The sequence below is a fragment of the Enhydra lutris genome, unplaced genomic scaffold, assembly GCF_002288905.1.
Source record: "Enhydra lutris kenyoni isolate GAN:26980312 unplaced genomic scaffold, ASM228890v2 scaffoldscaffold50, whole genome shotgun sequence".
In the NCBI taxonomy this organism is placed as follows: domain Eukaryota; kingdom Metazoa; phylum Chordata; class Mammalia; order Carnivora; family Mustelidae; genus Enhydra; species Enhydra lutris.
This window is the reverse complement of record NW_019154134.1, coordinates 12741425-12757920: the sequence shown is the minus strand read 5'-3', so window position 1 is coordinate 12757920 and position 16496 is coordinate 12741425. Positions and strand designations below refer to the sequence as shown.

Genomic DNA, 16496 nt, shown 5'->3' with positions numbered 1-16496 from the left:
CTCAACAAAAACAGGATTTGATTCCATTTTTGAAGAATAAAACAGGAGATATCAAAAATTTTATCTTATTCACCTTTAAAATAATAAAGTCAAAAGAAAAAACACAATTCGGTTATGACAGTTCAGTGAGAAAAAAATTGATGGGCATATTCTAAATCTCAGATGTTTCAAACTCTGTCATTTGATCCAAATTAAAATCCCATATCAATTTTTCCCTCCCAAGGTCATTACCTTAGTAAAAAGACCATTCAGGTCATTGTCACTCTTGATGCCTATGCTGGTTCCCACAATATAAGCTATACTATTTTAAAAAGGAAAAAAATCTTGAAAAGTTTTAAGTACTTAAAAATAAAAAATAAAATGACATGGCATATAACGCCAACTTCAAATGAAGAATAAGAAAGAAAGAGAGACAAAGTCAAAGCACTAAAGGAAAGAGACGAGTTACTATTCTTAGGAATAATTAGACAAAGTTATATGTACCAGCATCTTTAACTAGAGAAATGTAAATTTTAATGTTACTCTTCCACAAAAAAATACAGGAAACATGGATCATCAGGTAAAAAGGTCTATCAATTTAACAAGTAAAGGTAAGAGCATGAAAATTCTTTTGAGGTAAAGCATTTTTGGTTAAATTAAAATACAAAATATATAAATAAGCCTCATATACACAGGAAAATTTCAAACAGAAAAGCTAAAATGTAAACATTTAACAAAGACAATTGAGTCAAATCTAAATAATGTAAGCCCCATGATATTAATATCAGATAAAATTTAAATGCAAAATAATTAAAAGGTGAAAAGTTAATCAATGCATACATATATATTTCATCACATGATGCTTCACAAAAATATTTTAAATTTTAAATACTGTGTTTACTTATTAAATATTTTAACAATATACAAAAATACCAAAATTTTGTGCAGTGAATAACAGCTTTTAAAAGTTACAGATCAGGAATGCTAGAAATAAAAAGGGAAACTGATACAAAAGAACTAGATGGATATTTTAATAAACCAGTGTCAAAATTAAGAAGTAAAACACTGATTTGAACTATACAACCTACTAGTTAGAAAGAATAAAGAATGCATCTTTGATATCATCATTACTATTGATATGAGTATCTGACAAAAGCAAAGCCTACAGTCATTAAAATTTATATTAATTTTTAAAAAATTGAACAAGTGGTATGTTGTATTTACAATGCAGTAAATCTAGACCTGAATCATACATTTCAGTATGAGCAAAAAATAAATGAGATTGAGTCAAAGAAGACATTAAAAATCCATAATGCTACCACCAAAATAAAAAAACAGGACGTTCTCTATCAAGACTTATGGGAAATAGGCAGTTATAATCCAAGACAAATTCACAGCTTTACATGTTTTAGCACTTAAGAAAAACAAAAGTAATAAAGTAACCATTTTTATAGCTTTAATAAAATACACCCATCTAAGTGTAGGAAGTAAAAAATCTGAAGGAGAAATAATGAAAGGATAGAAACATAGGAAAACTCATAAAATCTAACACGTACTTCTTTCATATTAATAAAAAGAAAAATCTCTAATAAATGTACTTTTAAAAGAGGTAAAACAAAAAAACTGCAAATAACAAAGATAAGGGAAATGTATATAAGGCTTTTTTTAAATTAATATTGTAAGGTATTAAGTACCCAGACTGTAACAGACAAGGAAAATCAAAACCCAAGTATGTATAAACTAACAACTAAGAAACAACCTGAGAATATTAACAAACTGTGACTCACTCCTCAGCCAAAGCCATGAATCCATTTTCAGTTGCCTTTATTACTAAATTTTCAAATCATCCAAAGAGTTACTGTATTATAGAGATCATTCCAGTATGAAAAAAATCACTTTTGAAAACCGATAAATTGGTAAAAGAAACATGACATTGATATGAAATCAGATAGCATCACAAAATATGGACTACCAATCCAACTCATTTATAATTAAAGGAAGAACATAAAATCTGATGAAACACCAGAATACAGACTTGTATGACATATTAAAAGTAGAATTCACCCTAGTAAGAGTTTATTTCAGGAAGTAGGTTTTTTAAAGAGAACAGTTTTGGGGGTTTTTATTTTGTTGTTTTTTAAGACTCTAAATCTCCTAAGATGATGGCAAAAGGCAATCAAACTGGTTTTTTTTGGTTTGTTTTTTTTTTTAATGATGAAAAGCATATTAAAATAAACAGTATATAGCTGATGCTTATTGTTGACCAGTCTCCATTACCACACCGTACTTCATTTAGAAACAAAAAAACCTGAACAAAATCCTGTTCAAAGTTTGCTCAAATTCTGTTTAAAAATACTGTACAGTATCACATGTTTATGTTTGTTAAGAAGAAAAAAAATTAACAAGCTAAATCACAGAAGGTAGGTCAAATGACAAAAACTTAAGGTAAGTAGAAAGAGGAAATGATAAATGTAAGAGCATTGATAAATAAGAAACAAAAATATAACAAAGAGAATCACATCCAAAGGTTGGTTCTTTGAGAAAACTAGTAATACTAAAAAATCTCTAGCACGTTTAGCACGTTGAATCAAGAGGAGGAAAAAACTTGACCTGGGAAACAACCACATAATCAGTCTGAAGAGTTTTACTTGGTATATGTGACCACAAACATCTCTTGCTACTGATAATCCCTAGTAAGTTCAATTTCCCATTCTCCAAGATAACTATTTACATCTTTTTTCTCCACAAATCCCCCATATCTTATACACATTTCAACTCCAGCCATAACACTATGCTGATGGCTACAGTTCACATTTATATAAGAAAAAGTAATCTATTTAATCAAACACTTCCTATCTCATCCCACCATAATACAAAAATCCATCTTCCTACCCCCAATTAAAATGAAGTACCCCAATGCTACTCAAAAAAAACCTACATGCTAAATCCCATCCCTTCTTGCCTCCACTTATATCACTCTTGAGCTTCTCCCATCCCTCCAGATCTTGCATTTCCCATACCAGCCAACTGCTGCCCAATTTCTATACTCCTCTTCATAATAAATGCTCCTGAAATTGTTGATGCTCGCAGTCTGTACTTAATTTCAATTCTAACTTACTACTTTACTGAAACCGCTCCTATCACCTCCATGGGCCAAATTCACTTCTTCGTACTCCTCTAACAAGGACAATCAGCAATATTTGGACCGCTCTGTTGTTCAGGAAACAGTCTCCTCTCTCGGCTTGGTTTCCCTCCTATATCACTATGTGATCTTGGAATGTTTTAAGTTCTGTGGGATTCTGAGTGTTCTATACCTGGCCTTTCCTTCCTAGACAATCTCAATGATTCTCAGGCTTTCAATGTAACATACAAGGTGCTTATCACTCTGCAAACTCTCTCATCCTCACAACAACAAAATGAGGTAGGAATTATACTTCCTTATTTTATAGATAAGGAAATAGAGTCTCACAGACAATGATTACACATCCAGTGCAGTGGTATAACTGGGATCGACACCTATATCTAATTCCAAAGATGAGTTCTAACTTACTAAGACATGTGTACCCTGGTTTGACTTAAAGAATCTTAACTACTAAGCATTTTGGCAAAAGAAAAATTAAAAAGCCCACAAGTATTCTAATGATCTCATTTTGTCTACATATAACTAAAGGCTAGGAAAAAAAGAGATTACTATTAACAAAGCAAGTACTTTTATTATTACTTGTTCATGTAATCCTTAAAAAATTTTTTAGACCTTTAATAAACACATTAATATTCTAAGTCTAAAAAACATATATATACATATATGCTAATATACTGTTAAGTATTTGAATCTATCTCATTACTATAGCTAATATTTTTAGCTCTTTTAACAGTTTACATCATTATCTACATATTTACAGAAATGTGCCAGGGACTAATGTTTTAATTTGTCATCTAGAGTAGGGATTCACAAACTACAGCTCATGGGTCAAATATAACCCACATCCTTTCTGTAAATGATGTTTTACTGGAGCACAGCCATTTTACATACTATCTATGACTGCTCTGGCATAAAAACAGCAGAGGTAAATAGTTAGGATAAGAGACCATGTAGCCTAGAAAGCCTATAATATTTATTGTCTGCTCCTTTGCAGAAAAAGAATGCCAATATCACATCTAAAGTAATCCATCCTGTACAAATAAAAATGTATGAATATAAAAGGTTTCAACACATGCTAATTTGCAAATGAACCATTCAAAGTCATTTAAGTTCAAACAACATAACCCAGAATATATGAGGAATCCAACTTGTGAACTGAGTATCTACCTGTTTTAAAATTGTTCATGTAGTATTCTGCTACAGATCATTAATTCTGCAACAAAGACAATTTCTAAAAATGAAAAAAAAGGTTCATTCCTAAACATCTAAAAAAATACTAAGGGAGGAAGGAAGGAAGGAAGGAAAGAAAGCAGAAATGTTCATTTTTTTCTGTGGTTTTCTTTTTTAATAGTCAGTTTATATCAGAATGTTTAAGCCTTTCCTGTATTATAATTGGCCCCACAGAAAATTGTTGCTATGCATAAGATAAACTTAGTAAAGCAAAAGAATTTTCCATGTTCTAGCAGAGTTCCTTAACATAGTGGTCAGTCACTACGGGTCTGTAGTACCAAGCCACCTCAGAAACAGAATTTTTCCTTTTTACTTCTCAACATGACATACTACTCACTTGGTAAAATAACTAGTCAAGACAAAGTAGACTCAGCATTTGGTGCTGAGGTTATAGAATCTCAGTACTTTACTAGGTAAGATAGTTAAGAGGCTGAAAAATAACTCAACACCCCCTAAAACATCCCATCTAACAAGCTGCAAGTTTTAAGTCATTTTTAGTTTTGAAAATTTATTGAGCTCTCCCCATTTTACATTTCAAATTTGCAAACATTAAACGCAGCCAAGTTCTTACTGAAATTACCCCTTTCAACTTTGACTCCTATGAGCCTACACTGAGTGACAGTTGCCAAGAAGAACAGAGCTATTATGTTACCCAGTTTAAGAAAAGCAATTTCATGTTTTTGTTTTTAAATGCTGAGATTTTTAAGCCCTGTTACATGACCTTTGCTTTACTGGCATGAGAGTATGGAAGACCAGGGAAAAAAAAAATCCAGGGTATCAAATTTTTCCTCTTACCATAATTCTAAACCATCTTCCAGAAGATAAACATGTGGAGGCTGGGAAACATCTGTACTCAGCTGAATAACTGGGAGCAGGAAAGGGTACAGGTTCTTGCTGTCTGCTCCTAATCCCTATGGGAAGTATAAATAAAACTTAACATAAAACACACTAAGATCCCACCCCCACCAAAAAATAACCTATCATATAAAAAGGTCCTAAAACAAACTTACAAAAAATAAATCAATCAGATTTTCTGGGATGGTCCTAGAAACAAAGCGAGTTCTCTTTACAACTGAAAATCAAGTAGCAAAAAAAATACTATTCAATTGCCTAATGATAATAAAACCATATATACCAAGGCTATATACATCTGTTCATTTTAAGAGATTCCATATATATTTTCTCTGACTACTTAAGAAGTACTAACACTGCAATAATAAATTCTATAAATCGTCTCTAAATGAACCCAATCAAAACATTCATCATTAAACTGTATCATAGTATATTCATATCCCAGAATACTGAGGAGTCAATGCAAAAGGATTAGGCATGGAATGAAAACAACCTCAACAATAATTACTAACTGAATCTAAAGGTGTAAAAGTGTATAACAACCGCATAATTTTTTAAAACATCTACCTATATACATGAGTTATATGCATAAAAATGTTTCTTGGGAGCATACAGAAAAAATTAACACTAAACATAGGAAGGGGAAAAGGACGCTGGAAGAGGGTAAAAGAAGAGATTGTTTCCTGGGTTTTATAAGCTTTTCTTTTTCAAATGAACAATTTTTGCTCATATTAATGACCCAAGAACACAAAGATGGAGGAAGAAGACGGGGTTTAATCTAAGGTTCTAGTTTGCTTAATTACTGTCTTACAGAGGCTGACTCAGGGAAGCACACTGAGTCTAAGCACTCTACAAAAAAATGAGATGGATAAAAAGTCCATTTCTAATCCATAATAATCTCCGTAATCTAATAAACACAGAAAGAAAACTAATAAAGCATCAAACACCTCCTTATTTAGAAAATAATTCAAATATCAATATAGTTTATAGTAAATTACAGTACAACTTGAAAGACCTTACGAAAGATGTTTTTAAAGGAAGAGAATTATTAAAATGTCACAATTAACAAAGTAGTATACTGGACTTTAAAATGTAGTTTAATTTCAGTCTCTATAGTTCAATCTTTAATAGAACAATAACAACCAAAAGAACATCAAGATAAACCAGTCAAGTTCATTTTGATTATCAAGTAGACTTAAAATCCCCTAGGAAAATGAGAATCCATCTACTTACTTAGTACACATACAATAAGCACAAGTTGCTAGCTTTAGCCAAACGAAAGTAAGCAACTGCTAAACAGGTGATATTCTCTTGGTCAAAACCTGAAGACATTCACCTTTGCAGTCTAATGACCTGAAGAATGTGTCCAATCCCAGATACTCAGCTTTAAATAAATCTGAATATTCTCTCAGCCCACAGTTGTAACTATAAGACATTGTCCGCAACACTATGAAATAATCACAATAGGACATTGTCTACAATAATAAAAAAGCTCAAAAGTAAATTCAACAGTTACTAAAATTATCAGAAATGCTTCAAGGGGCAGAAATCATATGATACAATACTATACTACACTATACTATAATTACATAAGACAAAAGGGAAAATGGGGTGAAGGGTATTCTGTACTTACTATCTTTTCAACAGCCTGTGAATATATATTATTATTTCTTTTTAGGCGAAGGGGGGAACAAAAGAATACTACCCCCTAAATACTGGCATTCCCCAGGGTATTGCTTTTGACTGCCTTCTCCTGGCCATCTGCATGCTGAAAGTGTCCAAATCTATTATCTCCAAGCCCCTGTCTCCTTATTCCAGACACAGGACATCATCACGTAGAAGCCAGTTCAAACTCTTAAGCTGACCACTGAACCAACAGCTCACTATCTTCTAAAACCGGCTCCTCTCCCTACATTTCCAAACTCAAGTGATCTGAACCATTAGTGATAAATGGTATCTCAACCACCTCCTCGTTCCTCTTCTCACCCCACATCTAAACAATCCTTCATTCTCTCTCATATTTTTCTAATCTTTTCCTTTCTCTCCATGGCTTTTCCTTCAGATCCTCATCATCTCCTTCACGGTTAACATATAGTCTCCCAAATACTTTCCTTGACCTTAATTTTACTCCATTCCAAACCTTGCCCCCACTGGCACCCTGATTACCTTTCTAAAATAAAAATGATAACATTACTTGTCCTGAACTTCAGGAGATGTTCTTTTGATCTTCCTGACCCTAAACCCAAGCTCTGTATTATGTTCCAGCTACACCAAACAACTCAGTATTAGCAATACTATGTTAACATCTGAAGAAAGCTGACCGATTTAATGCATGCATTTACTACTGTTCTGTCAAGAACCACTGAAAGAAACTAGGAGGATGTGCCTTAAAGATCTATAACCATAAGTACAAAGATGGCATAAAGAAAGATAAAAGCTGTAAAGACAAGTGGTAACTGACTTAGCAAAGTCAGAAAACCAAAGCTCTAAGCCAGCAGTACAATAACAGCAAGAGGCAACATGATTTACATTACAGAAACTCCAAAAGACTCAAAAACTGGTAGTGCCAAGTACTTTGGGAAGAAGGAGGTTAAAGGTCTGGTATTAAAACTAAGAGGACCTAAAAAAAAATAAAAAAGTAAAAAAAATAAAAATAAAAAAAATTAAAAAACTAAGAGGACCTCCAGAAAGTGTTCACAAAGCAGTGTGCTGCCAAGATTTCATCCGAGTCCACAAACGAACCACTGGCCCTGTTCGATCCTCTGATAAGGTAGAACAAATGCTCTCCAGACGGGAGATACCAGATCATCGAAAGGACTGATATTATGCAAAAACAGGGAGCTGTAACATGCAAGAGGCAGGAAACTGAAAGATATTTTACTGAGGAAAGACCTCAAAAACATGGATCATCCCCCACAAAACAACCCAGGTAGATTATATCCTAAAGGAAAAATTCAGAATTCCTAAGTTTCCCATACATTTTCAACCCTCTCCATCAGCTTTTTAGTGCCCTAAATTTATATAGACAAAATGGTGATGGTTCTTCAAGCTGGGTGATAGTTACCTAAAGGCTGATTGATTATACTGTTCTTCCTTTTTCTGTGTATGCTTCAAATTTTTCACAGGTTAAAAATTAGTAACAAAAGCAGGTGATCAATGATCAATAGATGATCTCTTCAGTCAGGGACTATTAGTCTGGGTTCTCAGAATGTAAAATATGAAACAAAAACAGAAACAAATATACTAATATTTCCCTGTTAAGTTTGAAAAGCCCAAGGATGGCAGTGTTTTCTACAAAATCAAACTTAACAATAACCCTTAATATAATCTTCTACAATGAGTGAAAAGCACATTTTAAGCTACAGTCTCAACTTTAACATTAACCATTATATGCCTTCTCCAAGAAGGGCGGATGACCATTTGGCTCGAACCCTGCACCTTTGGCCTAAACAAAAACACAGGGTACAGAACAGTCATGATTAAAGAAAAAGGCCCTACACTATACTCCAAACATTCCCTGCAGGTTACTCTGGCTTCCTAAGACTTCCTGAGGTGACAATGCCTAAGGAGATAAGAGAAGCTGATTTTCTTCACACCTCCATCACAAAACTCTCAAACTGAACTTAAAAACACATTCTAGCAGAGATATAATGTAAAAAATGTGGGATCACTCTTCATTCTCTCACTTATGATAGCAGTAACCTTATCATAGCCTTTGCATCCTCCTCTGTAAAAGGGACATAATCTTCACAGAAGATCACAAGAATTAAATGGCAGATAAAAAGAGATGGAGCTGCCTGGGTGGCTCAGTGGGTTAAGCCTCTGCCTTCAGCTCAGGTCATGATCCCAGGGTCCTGGGATCGAGTCCCGCATCGGGCTCTCTGCTAGGCAGGGAGCCTGCTTCCTCCTCCCTCTCCCTCCCTCTCTCTCTATCTCTCTGCCTACTTGTGATCTCTCTCTGTGAAATAAATAAAATCTTTAAAAAAAAAAAAAAAGAGATGCCACATGAGACAGTTTTTAAAAAGAAAGTGATTTTTAAAAAATTTTGGGGGGCACCTGGGTGGCTCAGCCATTAAGCATCTGCCTTCAGCTCAGGTCATGATCAAGCCCTGCCTTGGGCTTCCTGCTCGGCAGGAAGCTTGCTTCTCCCTCTCCCACTCCCCCTGCTTGTATTTCCTCTCTTGCTGTGCCTCTCTCTCTCTCTCTGTCAAATAAGTAAATAAATAAAATCTTCAAAAAAAAAAATTTGTATCACTATTCATCTATCTGAAACTGCCTCATCTATCTCAAACTGCCTTAGGTAGGAATCTGTAACTGTAAAACTCATCCACAAATATTTACTGAAAGAAAAAAATCTACAATTCAAAAGAAGTGTTATGGTGCCAGAGAAAGATTTTTAAAAAACTAATGTTAAAATGTTTTTTAACCGCAATTTTTAACTTAATAGAAAATTGTCAAGTAGTAACTATTAACTTAGATTTCTCCATTGGAAAATCTATCATACCTTGGGGCAAGATCAATAAAATCATTCGAGCCTACCTGGATCCAGATAGTTTGCAACTTGGCATTAAGCTCTTCCCTCTCTATAACTGTTATAGACACTATAACTGTTCAAATGACACCTACACAGTTCTGTTCACTCTGAAATTTTAGATCTCTCTACCCGCTACACAACGCGACACTCAAAGTCAAGATGCCTAAAATCATATTCACTCCTTCCTTCAAAAGTAAGTCACCTGTTTCCTTACCTTCCCCATTGATGAAAGGGAAAATTTTATTTTAAATCACAAAAAAAGAGTGAAAATGGAGAGTAAATTTATGCAGAAAAGCCCTAAAAACCAAGGAAAATACATGGAAAGTACAATGAACTGCACAAATCATGAGTCTATCACCATGGGAGTCTGCTACATCTAATGAAAGAAAATGTTTTTAAAACCGTGAGAGACTCTTAGCTGTAGAGAACAAACTTCAGGTTGCTGGAGAGGATGGGGTAACTGGGTGGTGGTTATTGATGTGATGAGCACTGGGTGTTATAACCAACTGATAAACTGTTGAACACTACATCTAAGACTAATGATGTACTGTATGTTGGCTAATTGAATTTAAATTAAAAAAAAAAAAAGTAGAGAGTATTTTCCAGATGTCAAAAAACATCTAAAGTCAACACACAAAAGTAGTTTTTAAAAGTGTTTAGATCACACATGAAAAAGACATAAAGTGAGAGGCCCTTCACTACATTAAAGTAAACCACATGAGAACAATGATTAATTTTTAAGAAGAAAAAAAAAAAAGCCCAAAACCCTAGAATCTTAAATACAGAGAACTGGTGGTTGCCAGAAGGGAGGTGAGTAAGAGGATCGGCGAAATATAAGGAAGGAGTTAAGAGGTACAAACTTCCATTTATAAAATAAATAGGTCCCAGAGATTAGAAGTACAGCATAGGGAATATAGTCAATAATACTATAATACAAATGTACGGTGACAAGTGGTAACTACACTTATTGTGTGAGCACTGAATAATGTGTATGACTGTCAAATCACTATGTTGTACACCTGAAACTAACACTGTATGTTAATCAGACTTCAATTAAAAAAGTATATATTAAATTAAGTGGGGTGCCTGGGTGGCTCAGTGGGTTAAAGCCTCTGCCTTTGGCTCAGGTCATGATCTTAGGGTCCTGGGATCGAGCCCCACCCACATCAGGCTTTCTGCTTGGCAGGGAGCCAGCTCCCCGCCCCCATCTGCCTCTCTGCCTACTTGTGATCTCTGTCAAATAAATAAATAAAATCTTAAATTATATACATATTAAATTAAGAAACTGGAAAGTGACTTACCTGAACAAGATGAATAAGTGTTGTCAGAATAGCACATCTCAACATATTATGCTCTTCACTCTGCTTCCAAAGAAGAGGCAAATACTGTACCAGACATCCTACATATGGTCGTATCTATCACAACAGAAGTAGGGGAAGCAAAAGAACTGTATTAGGAAAGAAGGCAATTTCCTTCAAGAACCACTGACACAACATTATTAAGTCCCAGGCAGGAAATATTTAATATTTACTAAATGAAATGTATTGTGCATACATCTTTTTAAAGATAAATCAGATATTACACAAAGACGCAAAGCTCTATGGTAAATATTTTTAAAGAATTTTAAATAACTACCAGATATACTGCAAGAATTAAACCTTAGGAAAACAACATAATACAGCCAGTTATCTACAGTTTAATAGAAAATGCTGCTATATCCTGGATCTTTTTTAGCAACAGCACTGTCTTAAAAAAAAAAAGTCAGCATTTACTCATATATTCGACAATTATCTGATGGCACCTTCCAGAGAACAAGGCACCAGAAAGAAAAGAATGCAAAGGTAGACATAAAAATCTTGCAATGAGGGGAGCCTGGGTGGCTCAGTGGGTTAAAGCCTCTGCCTTGGGCTAAGGTCATGATCCCAAGTTCCTGGGATCGAGCCCCGCACCAGGCTCTCTGCTCAGCCAGGAGCCTGCTTCCCTTCCTCTCTCTCTGCCTGCCTCTCTGCTTACTTGTGATCTCTGTCAAATAAATAAAATCTTTAAAAAAAAAATCTTGCAATGAGAAAAGATCAGTAGAATGATAAAGGTGTACAAGAGGTATAGTGAAAACATTGAACAAAATCCTTTTTAAAAGACACAATTGTTAAGACCACCATGGACTAAGCTAACCAGTTTTGAAAATATACCAAGACACAGCACAGCCTGACAGTGAGTTTCTTAAAAAATAAAAAGGATCTACACTGAAGCTGGACAGCAATCCAGTCTCTTGGTTTATGGTTACAGTATCTGAAATTGCTCTGAAGAGAGTAAGCTTCGTGATAAACAGAAATACTAGACATTCACAACTTCAGTAATATCTCTTTCAATCCCATGAATTAAAATTAAAAGGTGCTCCCAGAAAAAATGAGATTTTCCCTTTTTTGCTTTTAAAACACCGTATACACTAAAAGAATAGTAAAAAATGTGCAGAAGTGCTTGCCTCCTAGGATACGAGGGAGGCTACAGAAAGACAAGAAGTTAAATATTTGCCCAAATATTTCAGTGAGATAAAACTGAAGAATTATGAGACTCTTTATTATATATCACCTATTTTCAAATTTTGACTATTATTTATTGAGCACTTAATCTTGGTAAGTGCTCTCCATCCTAAAGATCACTCTAATTAGCTTATAAAAGCAGGCCAATTAGTATGTAAAACCACAGGTTTCAAACAACTTGACTCACTCATACTTAACACTATATAACAGCATATTCTACTGACATAGAAAATAAACTGATTTTGGTTTTGATAGTCAAGTGAGAACCCTTTCAAAGAAGGGCTAAAAAAAAGTATATGCTCTTAATTATACATAAGGTAGGAATTGAAACCCAAGTACCCAGGTACATTTGTAAGTCATAAAATATTTACATCCCAAACTTAGCTGTACATTGGAATTCATGATATTCTAAATTAAAATTAATGCTTCAAAAAAAGAATTTCAATAATCACCCACAGAGTTACTGTTGCAAAATACATCCCCCAAAAATGGGGCACAGGGCTGGGGATTAGCAAATAAGAGTGAGGACATGAGAGCCAAACACATTCCCTTAGGATAAAAGGGAAGAGCATAAAAAAAAAAAAATCTGAGGAAACTTGTTATGGATTTGATATTAGATAACAGTACTAATTAACGTTAAGTCCCCTAAGTATAATCATGGCTATGGTTAAGAAGAAGAGAAGTCTAGTATTTTGGGGTAAGGTGCCATGATACTTGAAACTAAAATTCAAATGGTTTAACAGTAACAACAATAATTTGTATATGCACACAGATTTAAAAAAGAGCAATGCAGTAAAATTTTAGTAACTGATAAAACTAAATGAAGGATATATTGGTATTCATTTATTGCAACTTTTCTGTACATCTGAAATATTTAAATGAAAAGATATGTAAAAAAAAAAAAAGATAAAATCACGCCTATACACAATTCTGAAAATGGTTATACTCTATGGGGTTTTTTTGGTAGGCCAGTATCAACTATTTGCTCAACATCTAATAAGACACATGGAAATAACGCTTTCTAGACAACAGGCTATAAAAGAAACTCAACTATCAGCATAATATAAATGAGATGAAAAGTACACTACATGCACTCATCTTCTGGCACCTCCACTCAAAAAGCAAACAAAACAGAATACAGGGGAATACTGTGAGAATTAAAGTGTTCTGAGTTAGTTCATCATATACAGGGAGGCGCCACCTTCCTTTGTAACACAGTACTGAAAATGTGAAAATCAAGGTGAGAACCTAACAAATGTTTTAGCAAGGGTTCCATCCACAGGGGATTTAAAAAAGTAAGTATCCAAACCACACCTCATGTTTTAGATCTAATTTTCACAGAACATTTAATATTTCACACAGGCCCTTTAATTTTGTTCTTTTTCTTCAGAAATTCATTAAGTTTAAAGAATGTCTGCCTGACACCAAAACCTGATGATTACCTATTTTTTCTATGTATTTATGGAATCACTGCAATTGGAATAATTTAAGTTTTCAACTTTTTCAAAAAGCAGAGAAAATATAATTTTTAAGTAATTGCACATTATACTATGAAGATGGTGACTTCACTGAAACTTCTCAATTAAACCATTAAGTGTCATCTCACTGTTTTAAGATGGCTCAAACTATTTACAACCTAACGGACAAAAATGAAATTTAGCACACAAAAGATAGATCAATGATATATAAATGATGGAGCTGTTCAAAAGTTAACATAGATCGGGCTCTCTGCTCAGCGGGGAGCCTGCTTCCTCCTCTCTCTGTCTCTGCCTGCCTCTCTGCCTACTTGTCTGTCAAATAAGTAAATAAAAAAAAAAGTTAACATAGGAAAGTTCAACAATCAGACTACGGAAAATAGTTCTCATAACCACTTCCTACCTGAATTCTGAAAACACAAAATACTGGATAACTCTATCTCATTATTTAATGATGATAGTGTCACCCAAATTGCTTAGGCTATTTATCTTCTGAAAGGCAAATATGGATAAAAGGACAAAAGCACTTCTACATTTACTAACACGAGGAATTTCAACCTAAGGTACAAGGATTTAGAGACTAGGGAAGATGTAAGTAAGAAAATTCATTTCCACAAAAAGAAAGCTTCTTTAATAAATTTCTACAAGCCAGATGATATCTAAATAAGATGATAAAAAATGGCCAAACCTTGTTTCTATAATCAAGTTTTTTAAATGAAAAACAATTTTCTGCATTTGTATAATGTTCTAAAGCGTACCGCACATTTATAATAATTTCATACTTATGAAACCTTGTGAGTTGGGGGACTTCAGAATTATCTTTATTATTTTATACACAAGGACACAAAGTTAAAGACTTTACCAAAACTAAGTAGCAGAGACAGGCACTTGAAATGAATTAAGAGTTTCAATTAACTCTCTTTGTGATCAAAATCTCTCAATATTCTTTAAAAGCCAAAATCAAGGGACGCCTGGGTGGCTCGGTTGGTTAGGCAGCTGCCTTCGGCTCAGGTCATGATCCCAGCGTCCTGGGATCGAGTCCCACATCGGGCTCCTTGCTTGGCGGGGAGCCTGCTTCTCCCTCTGTCTCTGCCTGCCATTCTGTCTGCCTGTGCTTGCTCTCTCTCCCTCTCTCTCTGACAAAAAAAAAAAAAAAAAGCCAAAATCAAAATGAAATAATTTAACTAATGTAATAAGAATACCAGGTGCTAAGAGGATTGTAAGATAATACTATTTTTAGACACTCAGACCCGTATCAGCTGCAAGTGATTAAAACAGACTCAAAACTGCTATGGAGTTTCAGGGTGACGTTGAGTATCGGTAATACCACTAAGATGTATGTACTTTAACAAATTCCTTAAAATCTCAAACTATTTGGGATAATAAATTCCAATCCTCACCCAAAGGTTTCTGCGAGGATTAAATGAGACATATATGCAAATTACTTAGTACAGACGTTTTAACTTGTCCTTATCCAGTAACTGACAACAATTCTCACCAACTGCTTTAGAATTGAAAAACAAGTGCAAGGTATCAAAATTCACTAAAAGATCCAGGAACACATTTCGAATCTGTGAACTCAGTTTTCTTTCCCTGCTATCTCACAGATTTACTTCAGTATTTTTCAAACAAGAATATGCAGTGGTGAAGGATATGAGAAATTACTAGGATAATTAGGGGTAGTTTCTTGGACTATCAATTTTCACACAAATTAGGAGAGACAGAAGCTGAGTAATTTAATGGTTTAATAATAATGTAACTGTTCAAAACTTTACATATTATTTTTATATTAAACATGTACATAATGTAGACCAAAATGTAAAACACATTTTATTTTGAAGGTAAAAATAATAGACCTCTGGGAATATTTGCATTTGCTGACACATTTGTGGCCATGTGCTCAAACACAATGAATTTTAAGAAGTATTTTTTCTCTTTTTTTTTTTTTTTAGATTTTTATTTATTTATTTGACAGAGATCACAAGTAGGCAGAGAGGCAGGCAGAGAGAAGAAGGGAAACAGGCTCCCTGCTGAGCAGAGAGCCCGACTCGGGGCTCGATCCCAGGACTCTGGGATCATGACCTGAGCCGAAGGCAGAGGCTTAACCCACTGAGCCACCCAGGTGCCCCTTAAGAAGTATTATTAAGGATAAACTGGATCTACTATAAGAGATATAAAATTCTGCATTCTAAAACCTCTATATTACTGATCCCATTTTTTAATTTTAAAATTTTAATTTTCTCGTCATTTTTTGAAAACTCAAGTACACATGTCAATATAACTGAAATCACAACCATACAGGTTGTAAGCATTTTAATGCACGTTTTAACTTCTAAAAAATGTACATAAAGTTGAAATGTTAATGCATTCTACATATACTTCACTCACCTTCCTGACATTTAATGTTTTATAACAGATTTACCTGTATGTTGACTCTTTCAATCACACAAGAAAGGACATGCAAAACATGCATCTTTGTGTCACATTCTGTAACTTGCTGCAGTAGCTGAAAAAGTAGTGTGAACATGGTTTCCAAATACTGCAGTGAAACAGAAATAAAAGGGGGGTGAGAATAGAAATAGAAATATCTTCACAAACAGAAATAAGAAATAAAATAATAAAATAATCTCAAGCATTACCTAAGTAACTTCAAACTGTTCAAGTTACCAATATTTAGGATGGTGATTCTTTTTTATTATTGCTCAACAGGTTCATTTTAGAATTCAATTCATCCACAAACTCAA

At 34.1% G+C, this 16496-nt stretch overlaps 1 protein-coding gene across 3 annotated transcripts in view; it reads right to left on the bottom strand.

The window, feature by feature from the left end:
- The window catches only part of LOC111156937 (importin 11), a 198945-nt gene that overhangs the window by 109511 nt on the left and 72938 nt on the right, over nucleotides 1-16496 (bottom strand). For all 3 annotated transcript variants that reach the window (XM_022518094.1, XM_022518096.1, XM_022518095.1), the window contains exons 19-21: nucleotides 16175-16291; nucleotides 11039-11152; nucleotides 5147-5262 (exon numbers count right to left, since the gene is read on the bottom strand). In XM_022518094.1, the coding sequence (XP_022373802.1) occupies nucleotides 5147-5262; nucleotides 11039-11152; nucleotides 16175-16291 (347 nt within the window). The remainder of the gene's footprint in view (nucleotides 1-5146; nucleotides 5263-11038; nucleotides 11153-16174; nucleotides 16292-16496) is intronic.